This window comes from Hemicordylus capensis, chromosome 5 (assembly GCF_027244095.1).
Source record: "Hemicordylus capensis ecotype Gifberg chromosome 5, rHemCap1.1.pri, whole genome shotgun sequence".
NCBI lineage: Eukaryota > Metazoa > Chordata > Lepidosauria > Squamata > Cordylidae > Hemicordylus > Hemicordylus capensis.
Window position 1 is genome coordinate 221,438,213 of NC_069661.1, and position 25,255 is coordinate 221,463,467.

Sequence of the window (25,255 nt, forward strand, 5' to 3'; positions counted from 1 at the left end):
TTTCAGTTTTTTAAATAAAGTTTATATATACATTAGCAAAAATTTATACAAGCAATTTGAACTAAGAAGCAGGAGATAACAAATGTAAAAAATTGCTAGGGTCTAAGTCCACAGCTCTTCAGTACTAAACGCCACAAGTTACAGATTATACAAATGTGTACAAATTTTAAATAAAAAGTACAGGAATAGTTTTTGCGTGTGTTTAAAAACTTCAAGTTTGCCACAGTGCAGATGGCAAAACTGAAGCAGATCCCCTTTGTTTCATCTGAGATCGACATATTATGTCTCTCCATAATTAAAATCTGGCATCTAAGCCCAGTCTTCCAAGTGTCCTTTAGCAATAAAGATTCTGATAACTGTCCCAGTTTAAAGAGGATCACCAGGAATCTCCCCTACCCCCCATGTTGCTTCAGACACTGCTCAGACAAATAGGATTGGGTTTAAATAGGCTCTTTAAAAACCAAGATACTAGCCGAGGAGTGGCCAACCAGAGGTTCTCCAGCTGTTAGTGACTGCAACTCCCATAATCTCATGCCATAATAAATTGTGGTAGTGGAGGATGGTGGAATCTGTAGTCCAACTGGAGAGCCTCTAGCACATGGATTTGTTTACAGACTAGCTTGGCCTCTTGGATTTACTGGAGGGAAAGAGAAGGCTTCTGCTATCTAAATGCTGTGAAGAAGAAAAAATGGTGGAAACTGTTTTTATATACTTAAATATTGCTTTGCTAGGTGCCTGGAAAGAGAGAGCAGAATTAGCCTGCTTTCTGCCACATTTTAAAATACTCAGCTTCTAAACGGCAAGGGGTCTTGGGCCACAGATTTTTCCACTTCTGTTTCCATCAAGAATCCCATTGCTATTTCCTCTCATTTTGAATCTATGCTTGATAATACAGATAGAGCTCAATTCTGTCAGGGTATCCAGGTGATAATACTAGTTCATGTTTTCTTACACATTGTTAGTGGAAAGAAATGTATGTACAGAAATATACAATATAAATTAAGCCACTACACACAATCTGCAAATGCAAATACACATGATTAAAACAATATATGCCATACTTAAGCCCATGTGAGAACAAAGTGCTTCCCCAAAGAGGATCAGGCACCCAGGACACGAAACCCTGTGTCTGGAATATAGGATCTGTCCAATCAGTGTCTCCCTCTCAGCAATAAGCCCTTAAATGTCACCTTAATCACTGCCTCTAAAATATATACATCAGCACCATGACAAGAGGATCATGTCCATTTACTGCTGGTGATAAACAATGGTACATTCTACAATTCACAGAGTAATTACAAAATGGGAAGAAGCAATGAATGTTTCTACCACATTTTACTGCTCATCCACACCAACAGACCATTGTTTCTCCTAAGGATTCGGGAAGAAGCTCTTCCCCACATCTTATTCTGCATTTAGCCCCCACACTTAGGGGCAGAGATTCAATAATTTCTTCCTTGAGGACTTGTGCTGGCACCAGTAGTCTTCAATATCATTGCTGAGGACTACTGGTGCCAGCACAAGTCCTAAGGAAAGAAACCAACGTTCTTTCCCAGCATTACTTTTAAACAACGTGCATGCCAGCATTTTAGCCAGTGGCCTTCTCTATCCAATGGACTTCTCTCAGAGAAGCAAAATTTAGCTAAAACATTGTTAGAAAAGGGAGTGGCCATGTGTCTATGACACTTGTTTTGCCCTAACTTGTGTTCCAAAGTTAAACCAATTTCATTATTTTTTTGTCTTCCATGTTAAGGCTGATGTATCAAAAGATTTCATAACTCTAGTCATAGAGCAGCAGTTAGCTAAATCATGGATTATCAACTTCAGACCTCTTCATAAAATCAAGTGAAAGAGTTACAACTCTGTACATGTTACAGACAGAAAAATTTAAAACTCTATAGGTTAAGCCCTGAAGAATACCAGTACAGTACATATGTACACGCATCAGTTACTCAGTAGCAGGTCACTTCCCAGAATAGTTTTCCCAATCAGAGTCCAGGCATGATGTAGGCAATGTTGTCTAATGTGTTTGACTAAAAGGAGAGAGAAAAAGTTATGTCCAGATTTATTATTTATTTATATACCACCTGATATGTATATCTCTAAGGTGGTGTACACAATTTAAAATAATATATATATAAATATAAATATTTACTGTATCTTATAAAACAAATATGCTTTGGGCATTCACACAGTAGAATAAGTGAAGGGTTTGTTTATAACCAATTATTTGCACTAAAAATAGTGCAAGTGAAATCCCAAGCATACTTCTCAGAAGGAAAGTCCCATGGAACTCTGTGGGACTTGCTTCAAAGTAAACATGTTCAGAACTGAGCTTTAAAGGAACTAACAAGTTGCAAGGCAATGCATGACTGCACAATGGTAAGTAGTAGTGGCAAGCTACTGTAGAGTTTAATGCCAGAACTTGACATTCAATGGTAAAACAGAACTCACCAAAACATGTTTGGGACAGCCATTTAGTTCAGGTAGCTGGGATGTCAGGCAGGCTAAAGGGCCCAGGGCACAAATAATCGAATCCAGTAGCACTGACAAGCTTCCTGATACAGCCACCATCCCCTGGCAAGCAAGCACAAAAGACAGACTTGTTAAGAGAACAGTGTCAATCTATTCTCTTTGTCTTAAATCTGGAACACACTGAGCCTATTCCCACGACCATGGAAAGCGGGCTAAGCTTAGCCTGCTTTCTGTTGATCGTGGGAACCACCGGGCTCACGGGTGAGCCTGGTGCTCCCAAGGCGACTAGCCCGCCTAAAACACCCTTAACCTTAAATGAGGTTAACGGAGCGAGTGCTCATTTTATTGCTTGTGTCTCGCCGTGGTGCGTGGCGACACATGAGTAGACCCCCGGCCGAGAGGCTGCAAACAGCCTCCCGGGCTCGGGGTGTGTGTGTGTGTCTCTCCAGGATCCTCAAGCTTCCGGGGGCTGGCCTGCTTCCGATCCCTGCCACTCCTGCCAGCTCCGTAACGGAGCCAGTAATTGTGTGGGCGGCCGATCCGGCCACCCAGGGCTCTGGGCAGGATCGTCTGCAGGGAGAGCGGACTAAGCCCGCTCTCCCCGCAGATCCGAAAGCTCTTCTCACGGATTGTGAGAAGAGCTTCACTATCTTGGGTGCCTCCTTATAGATTTGACAATGGGCCGGTTCAGACAAACTTTGGCCTCAGCATGATGTGATCAGGACAGGACCTCAGCAGGTCATGTGATCAGTTCACGCCAAAGTGGGGCCGTGAGTAGAAAAAATAAATTGAGCAAGCTTACTCTTCAGACAACAAGCTGTAGCTGAACCAACAAATGAGTGTAGAATTGGTTTTGGTAAATTATTCTTTCATGCTACTTTACAAAATAAGAGCTTTTCCTTCGTGATGGACGCATCATTTTAGAGCGAACTATTTGGATAGTTTCATTAGTGGTAATAGAGAGCTTGTTGTCTTGTTGAGCACAGCAAACATCCCAGAAAGCCACTATGAATTTGGGGTAGGGGTGGGTGTAGGGAGAGAGCTAATCTGTATAATGTAGAATTTTAAAAAATGCATGGATGCATTCACAATTTTCATCTAATTTTCTTAAATGAGGCAAGAGCTGGTGTTGCAATTAGTTCAAAATAAATATATTCTGCTTTCTTTTTGAGAGCTCTATTGAAAACTTGGTTGAATCAAAAAGTTTGATGTAGGATTAGAAACCACTAGATCTTTCTCCTCCTTTTCTTAGTTTCATCATTTTTGAGTCTGTGTGTTTTAAAAAAATAATGGGAACTCTGCAACGATGTGGGTGGAAAACTAATTTAAACTATGAAAACTGAGACTTTATAGACTAACAAGAGCCTTTATAGACAACAACATAGAAATTGCTCGATGCCACCTATTGTTGTAGTAATGAATGTAGTATGCAGAACAATGGCCTACACTTTCACCTATTCAGCTTATTCCAATTTGTCATCTGAACTTGGTACACGCTACAGCAACTACATCATTTATAAAATGAAATGGCTACATTAGTCAATGAAGGCTCATACACCTACCTCTGTCTCCTGTAACCTGTGGCCAATGAGACTTAGGGATTCTCCCAGCAATTGCAAATGTGCCGCTACATCAATGGGATCAGTTTCAGGAACTTTGACTGGTGAGGAAGATAACACTACAGTACTAGATGGGGATTTCTTATGGGGTGATAGCGTTCCTGTTAGAGAAGCTGAAAAATAGGAGAAAAAACCCTTCACATTATCTTCTGAACTTGTAGTCTGGTCTTTTCATATGAGCAAAAAATTATATTCCTAAGCACAGCTCTTACATATCCACCTTCTAGCAACAAAGGTGATGGGAATTTCCTTCCAACTGAGATACCAAACCTGCATTTCTCTCACTGTATGTAACCCCTTCACCCAATTTCCCTCCCTCCTCTCTCATTTTTGGGCATATTCCACTTATCCACTGTCCATTGAGATCATCAAGAGAAGTTCATCTGCAGTTGCCACTGGCTCTTCTGGTGGCTACTCAGGGACGGGCCTTTTCTGTTGCTGCCCCAAGGTTTTGGAACGTGCTCCTTGCTGAAATAAAAGCCTCCCATCTCTTACAACTTTTAAAAAGGCAGTCAAGCCACATTTGTTCACCCAGGCTTTTAATTAGATACTGTTTTAATAGTTTGATGGTTTTTAATAATTGTAATGTTTTAAATTTTAAATTATTGTAATATTTTCACTTTTGTTGTTGTTGTCTTGTTTTGTTGTAAACCTTGCTCCAGTTACTCTTGCTGCCATTGGTAGTGACATCACATGGTAATGTGAGTCATTAAAAAACTTGCAGACTTGGCCTGAGGCAAACTAACATTAAGGGGGTATGCTTTTGAAACCTTAGCATTTGAATTCCAAGGTCCCTGAATCCAGTAATTCACATCGGTTTTTCATGGGCTTTTGAACAACCACTTGATGGTACAGCTTAAGTCTATAGTCATGGGACACTTTGACAAAAATAGACAGACTGAACTGTGTGATGACCTATGTGACACTCTAATAAGATACAGAACGATTATCTTGGGAGAAAAAGGAGCTTTTCCGTTTCCAATTACAGGCAGCACACTGGTTATTCTTACAAAAAAACCAAGGGAGCATAGATGCTACCTTTTAGTTTTGGAGCACCCTCTGATGAGGTTGCTTTCCTTTTCACTGTTGTAGCCTCTGCTTTATTCTGCTTATGTTGCAAATACTGAGCTTTCTGCTTCCAAACCTGCAAAGAACAGGGCAAAAGAAATGAGGGTTAAAAATAGCATCATCAGCTGTTCTAAAACTAAGGAGGGTTCTAAAACTAACCCAACTGCATGGTAAAACGTCTAACCAAAATAATTTTTCAATGAGTGGATGCCAAACATTTCATAATCTTGTTCACATCTTGCTGACTGGGCTAAGAAGCACCTTTCAAAGTGCTGATTCTTTTGTATTTTGCCGGGGGTGGGGGGGACTTGGGGAACATTCCTCCCAGTGGATGTTGCTGATGTCTCCCTTTTATTTCTTTTTAGATTGTGAGTTTTGGAACAGGGAACCATTTTCTTTCTTTCTATTCCTTTTGCTATGCAAAATGGCATATAAACAACAACAACGAGGAAAGAAACAGTAACAAGAACAATCTTATGTGGAAGTGGGGTGGTAACAGCAGAGCACATCATACATAAACTCAGTCTGGGGGTGAATGAATGAACGAACCAAGCTCGAACATGCCAGGACCAAGATAACACATTACATTAAAATTATTTTTATGAAAACACCTTTCAGAGACTTACTAGTTTATCCTTCTCTGGAAGCTGTTTCCAAACTTCTGCCAACTTTTTACTCAGTTCACCAAAATCTAGCAGGAAATTGAAGGAAGGAAACCATTCAGAGCAAAATAAGAGATTTTGACAACTTCCACAATAAATTTGATTCATGTATATTTATATTGGGTAATAGCTCGACTCATAACTCACAATACACAATACACGAAAATATCTTTACTATTTGTATGGATGCAAAATCTACCCATGTAGCGGGTACAAAACTATTATAGTGTGGCACAGATGGAATTTGCTGCAATCCTGGCTTCGTGATCTCTGTGACCAAGGAATTATCTGGCCCAGAACCCTTTATGTGGGAGGGTCCATCTCCTGGGTGAATGACTAGTGGTGTTTTTGAAAGCTGACTTTGTGCAGTATTGCAAGGGCTGGTGTTTGATAAAGGTGTGTCAAAATTCTTAAGATAGTCTTTTTGACAAACAGAAAGCTGACATTTGATATACATGTAATCCCAAAAGATGGACTGTGAATGTTCCCCTTCACACACAGGAAGCAGCATAAGATTGAGGGAAGAATTATTTCCAGTGTCAAGAAATATATATTGAAGATGGGATGAACAATGCACATATGGGATTTCTCCATTCATACTTTTAACAATCCTCAGGTAGAGAAAGGAGAATTTCCAGTGGGGGTCAGGAACGTAGTTGATGCCTGCACAATGCAGACTGAATTGACTGTGTATATACATACTCCATTTTAAAGTGAACATAGGACAGCTGATTGGAGTGGGCTGTGAGACACTGAAACATTAAAATAAATGGGAATACTATTTAACATAGAGGATGCAATGAACCTGATAACTGAACAAATGATAATGACATTCTACTGATATTGCTTACAGATATGTATATGTGGGGTCAAACAGATGGACAGTGGATACAGCATGGCAAAGTATACAATAAGATTTTAGTCTGAATGTACAGCAGGTAAAGTCATCCTAAAACGAATCATTGGCACTTACCTGAATGGTCATTTTCCTCAGAAGTATGGTTTGTATCTGCTGGAAGTATGGGTTGTCACTGACCTCCTGCTGCAGACAGGGCAAATCAGGAGCTTTTGTCTCCTAGGAGGGAGAGGCAATCCCCTTGGCTTCCATTCTGTAGCCAGCTCTGAAAAGATGTTCCGAAAAGATAAGTTAAGGACTAGGCAAAGAGGAACGGAGGAAGGACACCCTCTTGACAGCAGTGGGGAGCAAGGCCCAAAGACACGATCTGAACAAGGCCTTCCATGGGAGGTGGTGGTTTGCCTTGGAAGAGACACCTCCCAATGCCTATATCAGAGGACAGGGGAGTGGACAGATAGGGTAGAGGGACCAGACGAACAGCCGGGTAGGGCGGATACAACCCATACTTCTGAGGAAAATGACCATTCAGGTAAGTGTCAACATTTCATTTTCTCTCAGAAGAGGGTTGTATCTGCCGGAAGTATGGGACGTACCATAGCCACTATAGAGAGTGGGTGGGAGTCTGGGCCTCAGGTGGAGACCACTTGCTGTAGGATGTGCCGGCCAAAGGATGTGTCAGCGGAGGTCCAGTTGTGTATCTTGTAGTGTCTCACAAAGCTAGAGAGCGAGGCCCAGGTGTCTGCCCGACAAATGTCGACCAAGGGCACAGGGGTGGCTAAGGAGGCGGCACTCCTGATTGAGTGGTCCATGATGCCTTCGGGAGGAGAAATGCCGGCTGGGGCATAAGCTATTTCAATACACTGCTTAATCCAGCGGGCTAGGGTGGATGTAGAAACCTTCTTTCCCAAGGAGCAGTCTCTGAAGGAGACAAAGAAAGACTCTGAAACCCTGAAGGGCTTGGTGCACCTCAGATAAATTCTTACTGCCTAGTGCACATCCAGGATGTGCCACTCCTTTTCCTTAGGGGAAGAGGGGCTGGGACAAAATGAGGGAAGCATTAACTCCTGGGCTCTATGGAACACCGAATTGACCTTAGGGATGTAGGTGGGGTCTGTGCGTAACAGACCATAGTCGGGATAGACTAGGCACAGCTCTTTCAGAACGGACAGAGCCCCCAAGTCCAAGACCCTCCTGGTGGAGGTGATGGTGACCAGCAACAAGACCTTAAATGAAAGTATTCGCAAGGAGACAGACCTCAGGGGCTTGAAGGGAGGATTGGTGAGAGCCTGGAGCACCAGGTTCAGGTCCCAGGTGGGGAACCTATGCACCGTGGGTTTTTTTTAGGATGGCCGTGCCCTTGAGGAATCTTTGAACATGGGGAGTGTGCAGCCAGAGAGGGGTCTCCTTGCACCTGCAGGACTGAGGAAATGGCGAAGACCTGTCGATGCAGGGTGTTCGGCCGGAGACCCTTGTCCAGGCCGCTCTGCAGGAAACCCAGCACCTGCGCTATGGAAGCCGAGAGAGGAGACGCCCCCATAGCACTGCACCACTGTGAGAAGGCCCTCCAAGTTGACTGGTAGACTCTGACTGTTGAGAGATGTCTAGAAGCTAGGATAGTGGCCTGAACCATGGTGGAGTACCTGTGGGCCCCTAGGGAGTCCCACTCAACCTCCAGGTGAAGAGGTTGAGCCACTCCGGCTTGAGATAAAAAGACTGCTGTGGCACCCCAGGGTCAGAGGTGGTTCTCTGGACAACTCCACTAGGTCCGAAAACCAGGGCCGGTGGGGCCAATGTGGTGCCACTAGGATCACCTCCGCCCGCAGTTGGCGGACTCACCGAAGCATCTGGGGGATTATGGCGAAGAGCGGAAAGGCGTACCCCAGGCCGGGAGGCCAGGGGAACATCAGGTCATCCATCCCGTTGGCTCCTGGAGTCCAGTATCTGGACAGGAACCAGGCCGGCTTGGCGTTCCCTGGGTTGGCAAACAGATCTGTTACTGGGCGACCAAACCTTTCCACTATCTGCTTGAACACCAGGGGATCCAGAGACTATTCCACCAGGTCGAGCTGAGACTGGTTTTGCCAATCTGCCATGGTGTTTGAGACTCTGCTGACGTAGTCAGCTTCCAGGGAGAGAAGATGTTTCTCTGTCTAAGAGAGAAGGGCCGATGCCTCTCGCATCAGGGTGCAGGACTTTGTCCCGCCCTGTCTGTTGACGTGCGCCTTGGCTGTGGCGCTGTCGGTCCGGACCAGGACATCCTAGTTCCGAACCGAGGGAAGGAACTCCTGGAGGACATACCGGATTGCCCTCAGCTCCAGCCACTTGATGGAGTTTGACTGCTTGGAGCTGGGCCAGACACCCCCACCAGGCACTGACAGTGACCTCCCCAACCCTGGAGGCTAGAGTCCATGGTCACCTGGATGCGGCTCACTGGGAGAAACCCGAGGCCCCTGTTGATGGCTCAGGACGTCCACCAGGTCAGGGACCGTCAGACCCGGAGGGAGAGACTGATCTTCATCCTGGACTTTTGAAGGCTCTGGTCCTGGTAGGGCAGTAGGGCCCACTGCAGAGGGCGGGAGTGAAAATGACCCCAGGGGACTATGCCTATGGTAGATATCATAACCCCCTGAAGCTGGCTCAGGGACATTAGGTCTGGCTTGGGATGTGACATCAGCGCCCAGCAACTGGACACCAGCTTGTCCCTTCGTTCAGGGGGAAGGGACACGGTACCCCTTGATGTGTTTATGGTCGCCCCAAGGTGGACGATTTCCGTGCTGGGCAGGAGCAAGCTCTTCTGGAGATTTACCATGAAGCAGTGTGCTTCCAAGATGGAATGAGAACATCCTCTTGACCCCTCTGAATATCCTCCTGAAGCGAGGGGACCGGATCAAAAGATCATCTAGTTAGGGGTAGAGGTTGACCCCCTCGTCCTCAAGTGTGTCACGAGTGCCACCATGAGCTTGGTAAACACACGTGGCACAGTTGAGAGACCAAAGGGGAGTGCCCGGTATTGGAAGTGGACCTGCTGGTAGGCAAACCAAAGGAAGCGCCTGTCCTGGGGGTGAATGGGGACATGGAGGTACACTTCCTTGAGATCCACTGAGGCCAGGAAGTTGCCCCCTTGGAGAGTCATGAGTATAGAGCGCAAGGTCTCCATACGGAAGCTCCTCCTGCAAAGGAAGTGGTTGATGAATTTCAGGTCCAGGATGGCCCTCCATTTGCCGTTCTTCTTGGAGACCAGGAACAGAATTGAATAAACACCCTGTCCCTGTTCCCCCGGGGCAACCGGTCCGCTCGCCTGGATATTGAGCAGGTGTTGTATGGCCTGCAGCATCAGGTGGTGCTTTTCTGGCTTGCAGGACTGGAGCGATGGGAAGAAGTGGTCCAGAGGCTGGGCGGCTAACTCCAGGGAGTACCCGAGAGACCGTCTGGTTTCGACCAAAATGGGCTCCAGCACTTCCCCGAACAACTTGCCCCCCTTGAATGCAGAATTAGCCAAAACTACTTCTGGACTTCTGATCAACTTTCCAATTCTTGAGCCACAGAAGGCGGCGGACTGTTATGTCAGAGGTCAGGGCCCTGGCAGACAGCTGGGCTGCATCCAGGGAAGATTCTGCCATGAAGGCAGTGGCTTTCCCCAACTTGTTGAGTCCCTGACGCAGGACAGCTAACTCAGGGGGAACTAGAGGAATCAACTCCTTGGCCCACAGTATTGCCGCCCTTGCAAACACGGAATTCGCCATTGACGTGCACATAGAGAGGGCTGTGCAGGGCAGCATCACACTTCTTATCATCCAAGTTCTTCAAGGCATCCTCCCCATCCCTGGGGAGCACAGCCCCCATAACCAAGGCGGCCACCTCAGCATCTATTGGCAGCACTTTAAGCTTATCCATAACTGCCTTTCTGGAGGTGTCGAAGTGCCTAACAGCAGGGGGAGGACACTTGCTCTCTATAGGCTTTTTCCACTCAGCCTGGATGAGTCCCAGAACAGCTGTGGGCACAGCATGGCAACCTCGGGGGACCTGAGGAGCGGTAATACAGCAGGGTCCCCTTCAGAAACCTGGGGGGGAGGGCTGAGCCACCCCTTCTAGCTTCAGGGTATTGCGGGCCTTGTGCAGCAGAACTGGAAAGTCTGTGCTGGACAACAAGCAGTATGGGGGGTGCTGGGGGCCAGAGGCTTCTCCCTCGTCCCCAGACAACTCCCCCTCCTCCTTGTCTGACTCTGAGGAGTCAGTGCCATTGTTGGACCCCAAGTCCAGTGGCTGCTGAGGGACAAGAGGGTCCGGGGGCAAGAGGGGCCGGCAAGGGGAGAGGGTGGGAGGTTCCTGGTTTGCATCTATTGAGCTTGCCTCTAGGGGGCTGCGTGACTATGCCTCCTCCCGTTCCCCATGTTGGGATCCAAAATGGCCACCACCACAGACTGAGGGGGCCCCGAAGAAAATGGCTGCTGCTATGGGCTGGGAGGAGGAGGCCAGGGCAATGGCGGGAATGGGTGGCCAGGGAAGCTTACCGAACTCCTCTGTGATGACCCGGCAGAGGAGTGCAGTGAAGCTGGCTGGGATCTCCTTGGCCTCCTCCAATGATGTGGCGGAAACTCCGGTAGAGCAGAAGCGTTTGTCTGGTGGGGCTGGGGGGCCTGTCTGGCCGGCAGTGCTTCCCTTTCCCCCGAGGAGGCCTGGGCCGAGAAATCCATCTGCAGCGAGGTTGCAGCCGCACCCGTTGCACCCTGTGGCAGACTGCCCCCGGATGTGGCCATACCGGCCGTGGCAAGCTCGGGGTGATTGGTGCAGGCGGAATCTACCTTCTTGGTCTTCTCTTTGTCCTTCGCTGCCTTTTGGGCCCAAGTCTTGGGTGCGGGAGAGGTCGCCGCCACCCACTCGTCCCAGCACTCTGTGTGGGCCACGGAGTCCTCCGAGAGAGAGGGAGAGACCTCTCTCTCACTGCACAGGGAAGCCGCAGCCATCAGGAAGGCACGCTTGTGGCCGCAGCGGAGACACGGGAAGAAATGGGTGTGTGTATGTGTTTTTTTATTTTAAGCGCCTGGCTCCCTGGTTTCCCCTGACTGCCGACAGCGATGGGGGGGAGCTGACGGTAGCATGGAAGGGAGCGGGCTGACCAAAAGGGAGAAAGAAGGAGAAGAATCCGTGGAGCAAGGGGGGTGGAAAGGCACCTGCTTGGAGCGAAGACAGTGCAAAGAATGGAAGCCGAGGGAACTGCCTCTCCCTCTTAGGAGGCAAAAGCTCCTGATTGGCCCTGTCAGGAGCAGGAGGTTAGTGACAACCCATATTTCCGGCAGATACAACCTTCTTCTGAGGGAAAATCGGGCTACATAAGAAGCCATTACTTTTGACTGCTATTTAATATTCAAACTGGAAGACTAAAAAAGCAATGTTCAAAAGGGCCTGAGTTTAAGACACAGGTACGACCTGATTACCAGAAGAACAGAAGGCGGTTGTGTGCCAAATCTGATTTATATTGGCCGGATTGAAATTACAGGCCACCATTTTAAACTAAATAACTCTAAAACTCTTTTGTGGCAATCAGTAACTAAACTAAAACCTTTTTGTGGCAATCAGCAAAGCAGCCAAACCTATTGCTATAAGTTTATGTGCCATTTCTTTGTTTAACCCTAACAAAAGGGTTTAAAAAACCATACATCTTTTGTCTGTCTATATGTGTACTGTTTATCTGTCCACCCTCTTGGTGTTCCCAGTTTAAATCCCAAATACTTCTTGTTACTTAGAATGGATGTGGTCAACAATTTCTGGTATATGATACAATTTGTATTTCTGCAATTCAAACCAATTTGGGAATCTGAAGGTCTGTTATCAAGGTGGGAGATTTATTACAATTTAAAACACAGAGTTTGCTCTTTGTGCTGTTCTGTGTAGCTCTACCAGTGCACGGAAAGCCTAGAAGCCACATGAGTAAGTGCTATATTGGATTATTTGAAATGTCCGACATATTGGACTTTTGGAACAGGTAATTTTGCGAGTTCTTGCTTGGCAATTCCACTTTAACCAAGCATTGAAGAAAAGGATCTACTCAAGTGATGCTTCTTTTGCTAATCTGCTCCCTCTTTACAATAACTGACCTTTGTTATACAATGGCACTGCATGAGGGTGTAAAGTTTTGCACCCATGCTTTGGCTAAAGAGGTGGCCTAGACTGCATGGTTACACACCTTCCTGAAAAGGGCTTCAGGTCAGATAAGCAAGGGGAACCCAGAACCTCAACTGGGACAGACAAGGTTGTCTCAGGGCTTAAAGAAGGTCTTCTTCTCAGGTTGCATTTTGATTTCGGGGTGCCCCATATGCCTTAAGTCTTTGGTGGTGACAGTTATGGAGAATTAGTCCTCACTAACCATTTAAATTGCTGAATGAAGTGGGCTGAATGTTTTTTGCCAATGGAAAACTAAAAGGGCAGTACAAAAAAGTTTGAAGAAGATCAACTGGACGACTGGAGCGCAAGTGGAGGAAAACCCGACTTGAATCTGACAGATTACAACATAGAGCAATTTGAAGATCTATGCTCTGGCAATACGGGTGGCAAAGAAGCAATTCTTTTCGGCCCGTATTGCATCCACAAGTTCACGTCCGGCGGAGTTGTCCAGGGTTGTGAGAGGGCTAGTGAGTGCCCCTCCTCCCTTGAATCGGAATTTGGAACCATCTATTACCCTCTGTGATGTGTTTAATGATTTCTTTGTGGATAAAACCTCTCATATTCGGGCCGAGTTGGATTCAAACTCCACAATTACTGCAGTGTCTGAATCGGAGGTGTCCAGCTCCTCTTATGTGGTTAGGCTGGATCAGTTTCAGTTTGTGACTCGTGAGGATGTGGACAAGCTGCTTGGAGCGATGTGGCCTACCACCTGTTCTCTTGACCCTTGCCAAATGTGGCTAATACTATCTGGCAGGAAGGTTGTTGTTGAAGGCCTGGTAGAGATCATAAATGCTCCTCTGAGAGAGGGCAGGATGCCTCATTGTCTTAAGGAGGCAATTATTAGACCACTTCTGAAGAAGCCTGCCCTGGATTCCTCAGAGTTGAACAACTATAGGCCTGTCTCCAACCTTCTGTGGCTGGGCAAGGTAACTGAGAGGGTGGTGGCCTCCCAACTCCAGGCAGTCTTGGATGAAACTGATTATCTAGACCCATTTCAGACTGGCTTTCAGGTGGGCTATGGGGTGGAGACTGCCTTGGTCGGCCTGATGGATGATCTCCAATTGGGAACTGACAGGGGAAGTGCGACTCTGTTGGTCCTTTTCGACCTCTCAGCAGCTTTCGATACTATCGACCATAGTATCCTTCTGGAGTGCCTGAGGGGGTTGGCGGTGGGAGGCACTGCTTTGCAGTGGTTCCACCCCTATCTCTCGGGCAGATTCCAGATGGTGTCTCTCGGGGACTGTTGTTCTTCAAAAACTGAACTTCAGTATGGTGTCCCTCAGGGCTCCATATTATCTCTGATGTTGTTTAACATCTACATGAAAACGCTGGGAGAGATCATCAGGAGATTTGGTGCAGGGTGTTATCAGTATGCTGATGACACCCAAATCTATTTCTCCATGTCATCATCAGGAGAAGGCATAAATTCCCTAAATGCCTGCTTGGGTACAGTGATGGGCTGGATGAGAGGTAACAAGCTGAGATTGAATCCAGATAAGACAGAGGTACGTATTGTGCGGGGTCGGAACTCGGGAGATTAGTTTGATCTGCCTGTTCTGGATGGGGTCACACTTCCCCAGAAGGAACAGGTACGCAGTCTGGGGGTGCTTCTGGACACAAAACTCTCTCTGGTGTCCCAGGTTGAGGCAGTAGCCAGAGGTGCCTTTTATCAGCTTCAGCTGATATGCCAGCTGCGTCCATTTCTTCAGATAAATGACCTCAGTACAGTAGTACATCTGCTGGTCACCTCCAGACTTGACTACTGCAATGCACTCCATGTGGGGCTGCCTTTGTACGTAGTCCGGAAACTGCAGTTAGTCCAGAGTGTGGCAGCCAGGTTGGTCTCTGGGTCATCTCAGAGAGACCTTATCACTCCCATCTTAAAAGATCTACACTGGCTGCTGGTAAGTTTCTGGGCAGAGTACAAGGTTTTGGTTTTAACCTACAAAGCCCTAAACAGCTTGGGCCCTGGGTATTTAAGAGAACGTCTTCTTCGCTATGAACCACACCGCCCATTGAGATCATCTGGAAAGGTTCATTGGCAGTTGCCACCGGCTCGTCTGGTGGCTACTCAGGGACAGGCCTTCTGCATTGCTGCCCCAAGGCTTTGGAACACACTTCCTGCTGAAATAAGAGCCTCTCCATCTCTTACAACTTTTTAAAGGGCAGTCAAGATGCAACAGTGACTGTTGTTGGTGCCTATCTTATGATTCTTTTCAGAATGTGAGCCCTTTGGGGACAGGGTTCATCTTATTTATTTGTTATTTCTCTGTGTAAACCGCCCTGCACCATTTTTGGATGGGCGGTATAGAAATCGAATTAATAATACTAATACTAATACTACTAATAATTTGTTCACCCAGGCTTTTAATTAGATACTGTTTTAATTGTGTTTTAATTATGTTTTAATAGTTTTAACTTTTTAATTTTAATTGTTGAAATGTTTTAATCCTTTGTTGGTTGCTTTTATTGTTTTGTAAACCACCCAGAGAACTTGCATTTTGAGCTGTATAGGAATGTATTAAATAAATAATAAATAAAATAATAAACAAACCAAAAAAAAGGCAGCCCTTACACAGCTGTCCTCTTATTACCTATCCCTGGATGATCAGCCACAATGTTCACTCGATATTCCTTACAGAATACTTGGTAGGCAGACATGTTCTTCTTCTTTGGCTAACCACAAAAGACAAAAAAAGGAAAAGAAACTGATATTGGCATATATTGTAAGATGTTCTAGCTCCTATATAAATCTCTGAAGGAAGAGCTCCCAGGGCCTTCCTTGAGAAGTTGTTAGAGAGTTGCTTTCAATCTTCTGTTCTGCATGGTGTGCGCTAATACTTAGGGCTCTATTCCACAGATGATCCAACATGACAGGGAAACAGAATCTCCATACAGGAGGAAAAGACCCACCGAAAAGACCCACTGGCCCCAAGTCAGAAATGGCTCTAGCAACCCCACCAGAGGCATCAGTCAGCAGGCAGAGAGGGCAGCTGGTTGGTTACCTGGGCAATTTAGCTCTCCCTCTCAATGTTCCACATGAAGCCCAGCTGTCTCAGGATATGGGCACAGTTTGATGCATTTGGGTTAAGAGCAGAGAGTTGAGGAGACTCACTGTAGCCTGAAACTGAACATAAGCAGCAAGGGGACTGTAGCTATGGGTAACATTAACTCTATATATGGGTAACATTAACTTTACCCCAATACTGAGGCCTGGGGTAAAAGGCCTTAAACTCCTTTTCAGTGGCAGAAGATGGGGGGGGGGAGGCTAGAAGTGGTCATGGGGTGGTGCCCTGGGCCCTACCCGGCAGTGGATTAGCTTATACAAAAATATTTCTATAGAATAAACTGTCAGTGTTGTCTCTTGACTTGTTTCAGTGTCATGTTCCCTCCAGGGGAAAAAAGCAGGGTGGGGCACTTCTCAAAAATGCAGTGGTTCTGGCTGTCTGCAGGTTTAGGAAGACACTAGTTTATATATTGGTTCATATTCTGAATTTATTTAAAAAATAAATAAATCTCAGCCACTAAAACAAATTGCCAGAGAAAATAACTTGGAACAAAAAGTGAATTCTGACTCCCGGACTGGGGCTGGAAACAAGGTCCCCTATTAGAATACTACAGCCACTTAAACATAATTTTTAGCACCCATTTGCTCTGCAACAGTGTTTCACCTTTTCTTTCTCCAATTTCTCAGCCTTCTCTTTTTCTTCTTTCTTCTTCTTCTTCTCACTTGAGCCATCTGTGTGAAAAACAGGAGGAGGAGGAGGTGGAGGAAGAGGAGGAGGAGGAGGAGGAGGAGGAAGAAGAAGAGGGGCTGGAGGAGGTGGCGGTGGTGCAGGAACAGCAAACTGTGTGCTGCTTGGAGAGACTGGCAGCGATGCAGTGACTTCTGACACCACCAATGAAGTTGAAAGCCCAGAGCTCTTTTTAGATTTTGAGTGTTTCTTTTCTTTGTGTTTCTCTTTGTCCTTTTTCTTCTTACTTTTCTTTGATTTCTTCTTCTTTTTGATCTCCCGATATGAATCGTCAATCACCAGCTCTCCAGCTTCTAGCTCACCTCCAGAGGACGAACCAGATTCCAGTTGCTGTTCTAGGCCCGAAAGCTCAAACTCGTTGCTTTGGCCTTCTGGGAAAAGAGAAGTGTCTGGGCTAAAGCTCTCAGCAGCTGGAGGGGTGTGTGGGTCTGGAGGTGGTTTGTGCTTCTTTCGGGACGATTTCAAGAAGCTGTGCATATCGTGACTTGGAAGGAATGAGCCTTGTTCATCCCGAGATGACTTTTTGGAGGACTTTTTTAACATTGATGGTGCAGAATGTGGAAAGGGCTCTTCTGCTGTGCTTCCCCCCTTCTCTTTAGGTGAGAGGATAAGCTTCATCTTTAAGCCATCAGGCTCACACAATGTCAATGTTTCAGTGCTCATATAGGGGGGCTTGATCTTTTTGGACTTGTGGAAAGTGCCATCTTCCAGCGACAGGTCACTACTGCTCCCACTTGGCTTCTTCTTGTGGTGCTCCTTCTTGCTCTCTGAATAGTTGGAGGCAGAGAATGAAGAATGGGATGATTTTTCAGATGATCTTTTGGAAGACTTGGAGCCTGTGGCCAAAGGTGATGTGATGGCCTTAAGGAGATCCATGGCAGTGTCAGTAGAGGGTGGACTCCCTACTTTCTTCCTCTTCTTTGAAGATGATTCCAAAGGCAGGGATAGTTCAAAAGGAGAGAGGTCTGGAAGAATCCAGAGGAGAAGGATCAAATGAGGTACATGCATACCCAATATCAAACATACCTAACATACCTTCACCTAAACACCAGCTTCAGGGTCTCTCATGCCAGTGGACCCAGTCTGGAAGCTTTAAGCAGCGATCCCCAGGATAGATTTGGTCCCAGGATGGGGCTGTAAGTGGTAAAGCATCTGCTTTGTAGCAGAAGGTCTCAGTTTTAACTCCTGGCATCTCGAGGTAGGACTGGGAAAGTCTTCAGGCTGAAACCTTCGTGAGCTTCTGCAGTCATTGTAGACACTGAGCTAGATGGACAAATGCTTTGTCTCAGTATAAGGCAGCTTCCTATGACTACTAGATGCTAACTTCTATTTTTCAGAGCGTCCGTTTTAACTGATGAGGGCTAATTCTCTCTGATGGGTCTGAAAGATAAGGACATGCTTCTTTATTAATGTGGAATACAGTACTATATTGGTCCTTTAACTGGAAATAAAGAAAAATTGAGGTGTTTTTTTAAAAAAAATGGCTTATCCTTTTAACAATGAGTCTTTAATTCTAGGTTCATTCTTCCCTCAATGTTTCCTCTATGTTGGAAATCAATTTACATGTAATTGAGTAATCAGTTAAAAGACTGACAATTAAAAATGCTTTTAATTAATGGAGAGTCATATTTTCTCTCTTCTCTAAAACAAAACAAATCAATTTAATGATTATATTTTTACCCAAAGTTTCAGTCAAGAAAGGCTCCCAAAGCAATGAAAGTCTATCACAATATAATTACGTGAGTGTAAAAAAGGAGGAGAGAAGATTCAGAGGCAAGATACCTCTAAATACCAGTTGTAGGGGTGCAACAGCAAGAGACAGGGCCTGCCCTCACCTCTTGTCTGTGGGCTCCTCAGAGGCATCTGGTGGATCACTGTGTGAAACAGGATGCTGAACGGGATGGGCCTTGGGCCTGATCCAGTAGGGCTGTTCTTATGTTTGCAATATACTGTTCTTTCTTGGGTATGGAGTTTCTCTTCCATAAGCAGCTTAGTTAGTTGATCATTACTATTGTAGATTTTTAATTAAAGCTAATAACTAAATCTTCAAAGAAAACTAAACAAAAAAAATCCCCACCTACAATAAATATTCCAATGACTACAGAGAGATGTATGGCTGTTTCCTTTATGTAATGAAGAAATTTCACCAAATAATCAACATCTCTTAAGACCTTTTACTTTAAGTAAGAATATGTAGCTATCTTCTCTTCACCCATTAGTTCTTTTCCTTTGCCTACCTTTAGACAGGAGATAACCCCTGATAACTGGGCAAAGAGGCACCTTTTAATGTGGTGATTCTCTTTATTTAGCAGGGGGAGAGTAACTGGCCCTATCCAGCCCCAGCACTGTACCTCCAGTGACTGTTGCTGGTGTCTGTCTTATATTTCTTTTTTAATTGTGAGCCCTTCGGGGACAGGGATCCATCTTATTTGTTATTATTTATCTATGTAAACTGCTTCAGAAACTTTTTTGTTGAAAAGCGGTATATAAATATTTGTTGTTGTTGTTTATGGAAAACGGCCCAGCCTCCTTTACTTCCATAACAGAGCCAGAAGCTGTAAATCACCACCCAACCTTCCTTCCTCACATTCCTTGCGGTAATGTTTTCCACCCTCACCTCTGTAATAGCACTCATTGGAGGAATGCTTCCTCTTCTTTTTGTAAGATTCTGTCCCCAGCAAGAAGAGGTCACTCTCCTGTCGGGAGGAAAACAGGATTTTATTTAATTTTTAGAGAGCAGAGTAATGACTTTTTATAAGCAAAAAGCAAAGCATAATTCATACTTGGTTCTGATACAGATTATTATTATTCTTTGCTAGTATATATATTCTCTAGAATCTGTGCTTTGAAAACGGTTTACAGAATAATTTAAATTCTGGAAAATGTATCCTCAAGAGAGCGGAATTTCCCCCTTTACCATAGAAAACAAGTTTTCCTAGCCGTTTTTTTTTTTAAAGCAGAAACAAATAATCACCTCTGGACTGACAGGAGCAATTTCAGCTCAAAGGGGAATGTTTTGAGGAAAAGCTGTCTGTGCTAACATCCCCAAGGAGTTGAATGAGGTAGATCACACCTCTGAGTTATTTTTCAGGCTATCTGCAGAATCAGGAAGACAACAATGTGTCAGTTTGCATTCTAATAACACTCTAAAAATGATCTATGCAGTCATAAAGGTTCATAATTTAATGAACATTTAAATTTCAATTCAAGTGCCAATTATTTTCCATCATTGCAACGGGAACTCAGCAAACAAGATGAATGGAAAACAAAAGTTACATCCATCTGACCCTGGTTTCTAACGAAGGAGAACAAGATTCTATTAAGATTGTCCCACAATGGAGACGTAATAATACTTCTAAATCTATCTTCCAAAATCCTATTGTCTCAGTTCTCTCAATGTGATGTTCACTACTACAAAGTACAGAAATAGCCAATAGCCTTGAGGACTTTAATAAAAAATTAGACGAATTCACATCTAAGCATGATGGTAACTAAATGGAATTTTCATGTCAGGATATCTCTCAATAGCAGATGCTAAGGACAAACAACAGATGATGGTGATCTGCCTAATGTTCTGTTTGCCACCTTCCAGGGGTATCTGGCTGGCCACAACTGGTAACAAACTTGTGGACTAGTTGGTCTGGGACAGATCCAGCAAGGCAATTCTTGTTCTCAATGCCTTTGCTAGCTGGTTTTATATAATGGCTCCATGTGGATCCATCCACTGGTGACCCATATCACAAAATGAACCCAACTCTTTTGTGATTTCCTAGCTTCTCCCTGACATGACTATAATTTTCCAATTATAACACGTCTTTCCCCACTTTAATAACAGCTTCAGCCCATGATGCATATAATACATTTTAATGGAAATTGGCGGGGGTTGGGGGTTGTCTTTACAAGCAATTCCTGCTTCATAGGGCCACTTCTTTTTCAGCCCCTCAGCCACACACTCCCACTGTCTGCATTCCCTGTACCAATGGGCTTAAATAAGCTCTGAAGGACTGGATAATCATTCCAGTCAGTGATCTGCCTGCCTCCCCATCAAAATGCACTGTGAATGGTGGAAAACAAGTGCAAACAGTTCCTAACCTTGCCGACAAAAAAACGGTTTTTTACTTCCTGCCAAGGCAAGTTACAGAATTTGTACTAATTAGCAGTAACTCTCCTCCTCCAGGAAACTCAGGAGCAAGGAAAGGGGAAAGAGAGACTAGTCCCAATTTTGTGGTGTGTATAACAAATTGAAACAATCATTTCCCTCAATTTTTAAAAAATGTTTGCACTGCATGCAATACATGTGGGGAGCCAGCGTGGTGTAGTGGTTAGAGTGCTGGACTAGGACCGGGGAGACCCGAGTTCAAATCCCCATTCAGCCATGAAAACTAGCTGGGTGACTCTGGGCCAGTCACATCTCTCTCAGCCTAACCTACTTCACAGGGTTGTTGTGAAAGAGAAACTCAAGTATGTAGTACACCGCTCTGGGCTCCTTGGAGGAAGAGCGGGATATAAATGTAATAATAATAATAATAATAATAATAATAGGAAAATCATGGCAAAACATTATTTTGAAGAAATTATGCACATAATATTGTACATAATAATAAACAATTTCCTAAATGTTGTCCAACACATTTCTGACTCATCTGCAGCTATTTCTACTAAGTGAGAATGGCAAACTTCCTATTCTGATCATGGATCCTCTCACCTTCAGCCTTTTCTTTGAATTCTTCCTGACTTGAGCAGCTATCTCCTCCTCTTCCCGAAGCAGATCCTTGTAGGAACGTTTTTTCTCTCGCTGAGTTCTGCCTGCTACCAGCCCTACGTCGTCAGTTCGGTCACTCTCTAAGCAATCTGAAGGAAGAAACATATTTAAATTAAGGAACATACTCACTGCACCCTAACACAACAGTGGCCAAAGATAAAGCACGAGGCACAGAAGAAAGAAAGCAAATACATGGACAAACAAAAGAAGGACAGAATCTAAACATTACATGGTTCCAAGGCTTTGGGGAAATGCACTGTACTTTATCCTGCCACCTAGAAGGTTGTTTTCCTGCTCTTAGTATTTTCTCAGGCATGGCAAGAATAAAACAAAAGAAGGCTGCTCAACCAAATAAGGGCCTAGGGATCAATGTGGTGCTGTGAAGAAGATCTGGATCCAGTCTGCAATCCAGAATTCTTATTCCATGGAGCTGATAGGGTAAGGAAGTGCTGCTTATAGCCAAGCCCAATCATGGAGTTAATCAGCACTTTGAACGATACCGTTTGTGAGACTCGTGTTCCAATCCTGGTGTTCTCACACCGCTTGAGGATAAGGGAGGGATCTGGAATGCTGCAGAAACCCAATCCATGCAGGACACTGGCTTTCTTTTCTAGTCTCTCACTCCAAGGGCCAGGGAATGGTACTCTCTTTGTAACACCTCTCAGATTTATGAAACAATCCTACCTTCTTTTTTCCTGGAGTCATCATAAGCCATGGCGGTCCTGCAGGGGCCTGGGAATGTGTTGCCACTTCTGGGCTCCTTCCCCCGTTCCCGTCTACAGGACAAGGTCTAAGAAACAGAGAATGAGAATAACCCTCCCATAAAGTGGAATCAAAATGCAGAAAGGGGCGGAGTGGAGATTTTATGGATGAAATGGGAAGGAAGAGGATGAGGAAGTGTGTCTGATTGGCCATTTATCTTTTTCTCTTCAGAGATACCAGGGCTCAAAGAAAGAGACCTAATTCTATGGGCAGTTTGTTTTAGCTGACTTTCATGTTAAAAGTCGGGGAGAAATAATTTTCAAGGCAGGGCTCAGAAAACCCACTAGTCTACTCGTCTGTGACAAATGAAAAATGATGTCTTGACGAGTAAAAAAAATCCTGACGAGTAATGTACCAACATAGCTCTAGGAACCATCTGATGAGTAAAGTATTTTGTCTGGCTGGTGAACTGAGTTAACATTTCTTGACTCCAGTTTCAAGGTGAAAACAAAGCTGCTGTTCCATTAGTTTCAAGTTGATTAACACCATGCTATATAGTTCAACAAGGCACAGGGACAGAGATCAAATTTTTTGCTGGATTTTCAAAAGTGGCACAAAAATTCTCTGTAAGCTGGTGTTAAGTCACCTGTCTCTTATGTGAGTGTTGGAATGGAGATGGACACATTGAGGATATCTTATTCTGTCTAGGCTACAAAGGACTGACCGGACAAAAGAATCCAGCTTGGTATCAATCTTGTGCAATGTACAACAATGACGAACTTTAGGGAGCAGTGGGGATAGTGCCCTACACTTGCCTCAGATGTTGTTCTGAGTATCAGCTTGGGGAAGGGAAGCAGGGGAGAAGGAAAGGAAGGAAAAGTGGGAGGAAGAGGAAGAGAGAAGACTGAAAGAAGCAGTCCTTTTCCCGGGGCCTCTGCAGCATTTCCAGCCTCTGTCACCTCAGATGCTCAGGATTCCCTCCACCTGGTTTATTCTGGCCAAGGAATTATACAGATGCAGGTAAGAGAGGCAAGTTGTCATTTCTGCTATGACAGAATTCATTCTTGCCTCTCAAAATGACAGTCACCAGCAGCATGATAGACATGCAATTTTTCTCAGTGCATAGTTGTAGTTTTTATTTTGAGTCTCACAATATTTTAAAGATTCAGCTCCTGGAAAGACTTGATTTTTACCTCATTTCTATGAACAAATAAAAGCATCAATTAGTAATGCATTTATAAGCAGCAGCCGTAACATTCTCAATTAGAGCTTATGCTGTGAGGCAGATAAATATTCTTGCGCATTCCTTACAATAGTGCATTTTATAAATAGCTTAGGAATACCAAATTGTAAACAAATAGGTACATATGAAGCTGTCTTCTACCAAGTCGGACCATTGGTTCATCTAGCTGAGTACTATCTACACAGACCGGCAGCAGCTTCTCCAAGGTTGCAGGCAGGAGTCTCTCTTAGCCTGATCCTGGAGATGCCAAGGAGGGAACCTGAAACCTTCTGCATACAAGCATGCAGATACTCTTCCCAGATGAGCCCCATCTTACAGTGCTCACACATGTAGTCTCCCATTCAAATGCAAACCAGGGTGGACCCTGCTTAGCAAAGGGGACAATTCATACTTGCTGCCACAAGACCAGCTCTCCTCAACTGTTAGTTACCTTTTTTCATTAAAAGTGCATAAGGTAAGTTTCGAATACAATTCATGAAGAATTGAGAACAACCTTCCATCTGTGAATATTTTAAAGCAGGAGTTCCCACCCTTGGGTTGGACTACAACTCCCATCATCTCCAGTCACAATGGCCAGGGGGGATGATAGGAGTTGTAGTACAACATAATCTGTGGACACAAATTGGGAACCTCTGTTTTAAAGAAAGCAGTTGTCTATATACAAGATTTTCCCACAGTTGTATGTCCAGTGGTTTATTTGGCAGTAGAGTACTAACATTCATGACTAAATTTACTGACAGAATGAAAGTAGCCCAGGAACCATGCTTTTGTGTACAAGCCAAAAGACATGTCTCTGCTCCCAGAGGTACTTAACAGCTAAAATGCAGAGAGAAGGGAAGGCACCAAATGCAAGAAAATAAAGGAGAGAAAACCTCAAAAGCCGCAAAGACAGTTTATTGCCCAATACGTCAACCCTGGGTGCGGGGACCCAGGGTGACTGATTTAGTTCCTTATAGGACGAAAATCAAAATGGTCTTGTCTTCCACACTGTCTCATAACCCCCATAATACTTTGAAGTGGTGTGGAAGGCAAGACCAATTTGCTTTCTCTTTGTAAGGGTTGAATGACAGCAGCAGCACCACACACACACACCCCATGGAAGAAAAGTGCTGGGCAATATTTTGCTTTTGGCGCACTTACAGAGATCTCTTCCCCTTTTGTTCTTACAACCAAAAGGACAGACCTCACAGAAATAAGAGGCACAAACAGCAATCCAGCAGCACTGATCCTTGTGCACAGCAAGGCTCCCTGGCTATGGGTTGGGCAGAGTGAACAGTTCTCAGAAGAACCGCCCGTTTCATCAAGAGTTTTGTAACTGCAAAAGAGGATACAGCCCAGCTCCCGTATCAGAGGACACACCCCTCCGCACCCCCTAACTGCAGGAGCAAGCAGGCTTCTCAGAGTCACTTTGCCCCACAGCAGCAGGCAGAGCTGAAGGATGGGCACCCACAGGGCGACGAAGGCTCTTCGGTCCTAAACCAGCGGTCTTGATCCAATAGGACTGGAACCGCACTGTAAATGTATTTTATTTCATTTAGAGGACGTGAGATTTTTTTTTTTTTTTTTTTGCAAAGTGCAGCTTAGCGATCAATTCGTTAAATGATGATAAGATTTCCGCCCACAACGAGGTGGCAGCTCTGGGTAAAGATGGGAGCCTTCTTCCACCACCCGCTTGGTGGGCACAGGCGACCTGGAGTGCAGGCGAGGCGAGAGGAAGAGCTTGGTGCGGCGAGCGATGGGGACCAGCACTGTAGCCCCGCACACCTGCTCTTGCGGGCCGCCAGTCGCCGCGGGCTACTGCTCGCTCCTCCCCCCCCAACAGGGAGATTAAAGGGGACTCACCCGGGCTCTGACTGACGGACCGGCTACGGCTGGCTCCGCCCCTCCTCCTACCTAGGGGCAGCGCAACTCATGCGGCTCCTTCCCGCGCTGCCGTGATGCGGGACGGGCG

General features: G+C 45.2%; 1 protein-coding gene across 8 annotated transcripts; it reads right to left on the reverse strand.

Annotated features, from left to right (window-relative positions):
- Nucleotides 1-25,255, reverse strand: HMGXB4 (HMG-box containing 4). 8 transcript variants are annotated; one of them, XM_053257009.1, is made up of 12 exons: nucleotides 24,445-25,136; nucleotides 21,303-21,448; nucleotides 19,572-19,693; nucleotides 19,215-19,293; nucleotides 17,633-17,977; nucleotides 16,514-17,562; nucleotides 15,437-15,518; nucleotides 5,789-5,853; nucleotides 5,133-5,238; nucleotides 4,038-4,207; nucleotides 2,455-2,577; nucleotides 1-2,033 (listed from the first exon to the last, which is right to left on the reverse strand). In XM_053257009.1, the coding sequence occupies exons 6-12, from the start codon at nucleotides 17,471-17,473 to the stop codon at nucleotides 1,989-1,991; spliced, it is 1,551 nt and encodes a 516-aa protein (XP_053112984.1). In that variant the 5' UTR covers nucleotides 17,474-17,562; nucleotides 17,633-17,977; nucleotides 19,215-19,293; nucleotides 19,572-19,693; nucleotides 21,303-21,448; nucleotides 24,445-25,136; the 3' UTR covers nucleotides 1-1,988. The 8 variants fall into 8 exon arrangements, with proteins under 8 accessions (XP_053112984.1, XP_053112979.1, XP_053112977.1 ...); XM_053257004.1 differs by lacking the exon at nucleotides 24,445-25,136 and adding an exon at nucleotides 25,147-25,255 and having other exon boundaries at nucleotides 16,514-17,977; XM_053257002.1 differs by lacking the exons at nucleotides 17,633-17,977; nucleotides 19,572-19,693; nucleotides 24,445-25,136 and adding exons at nucleotides 22,044-22,149; nucleotides 25,147-25,254.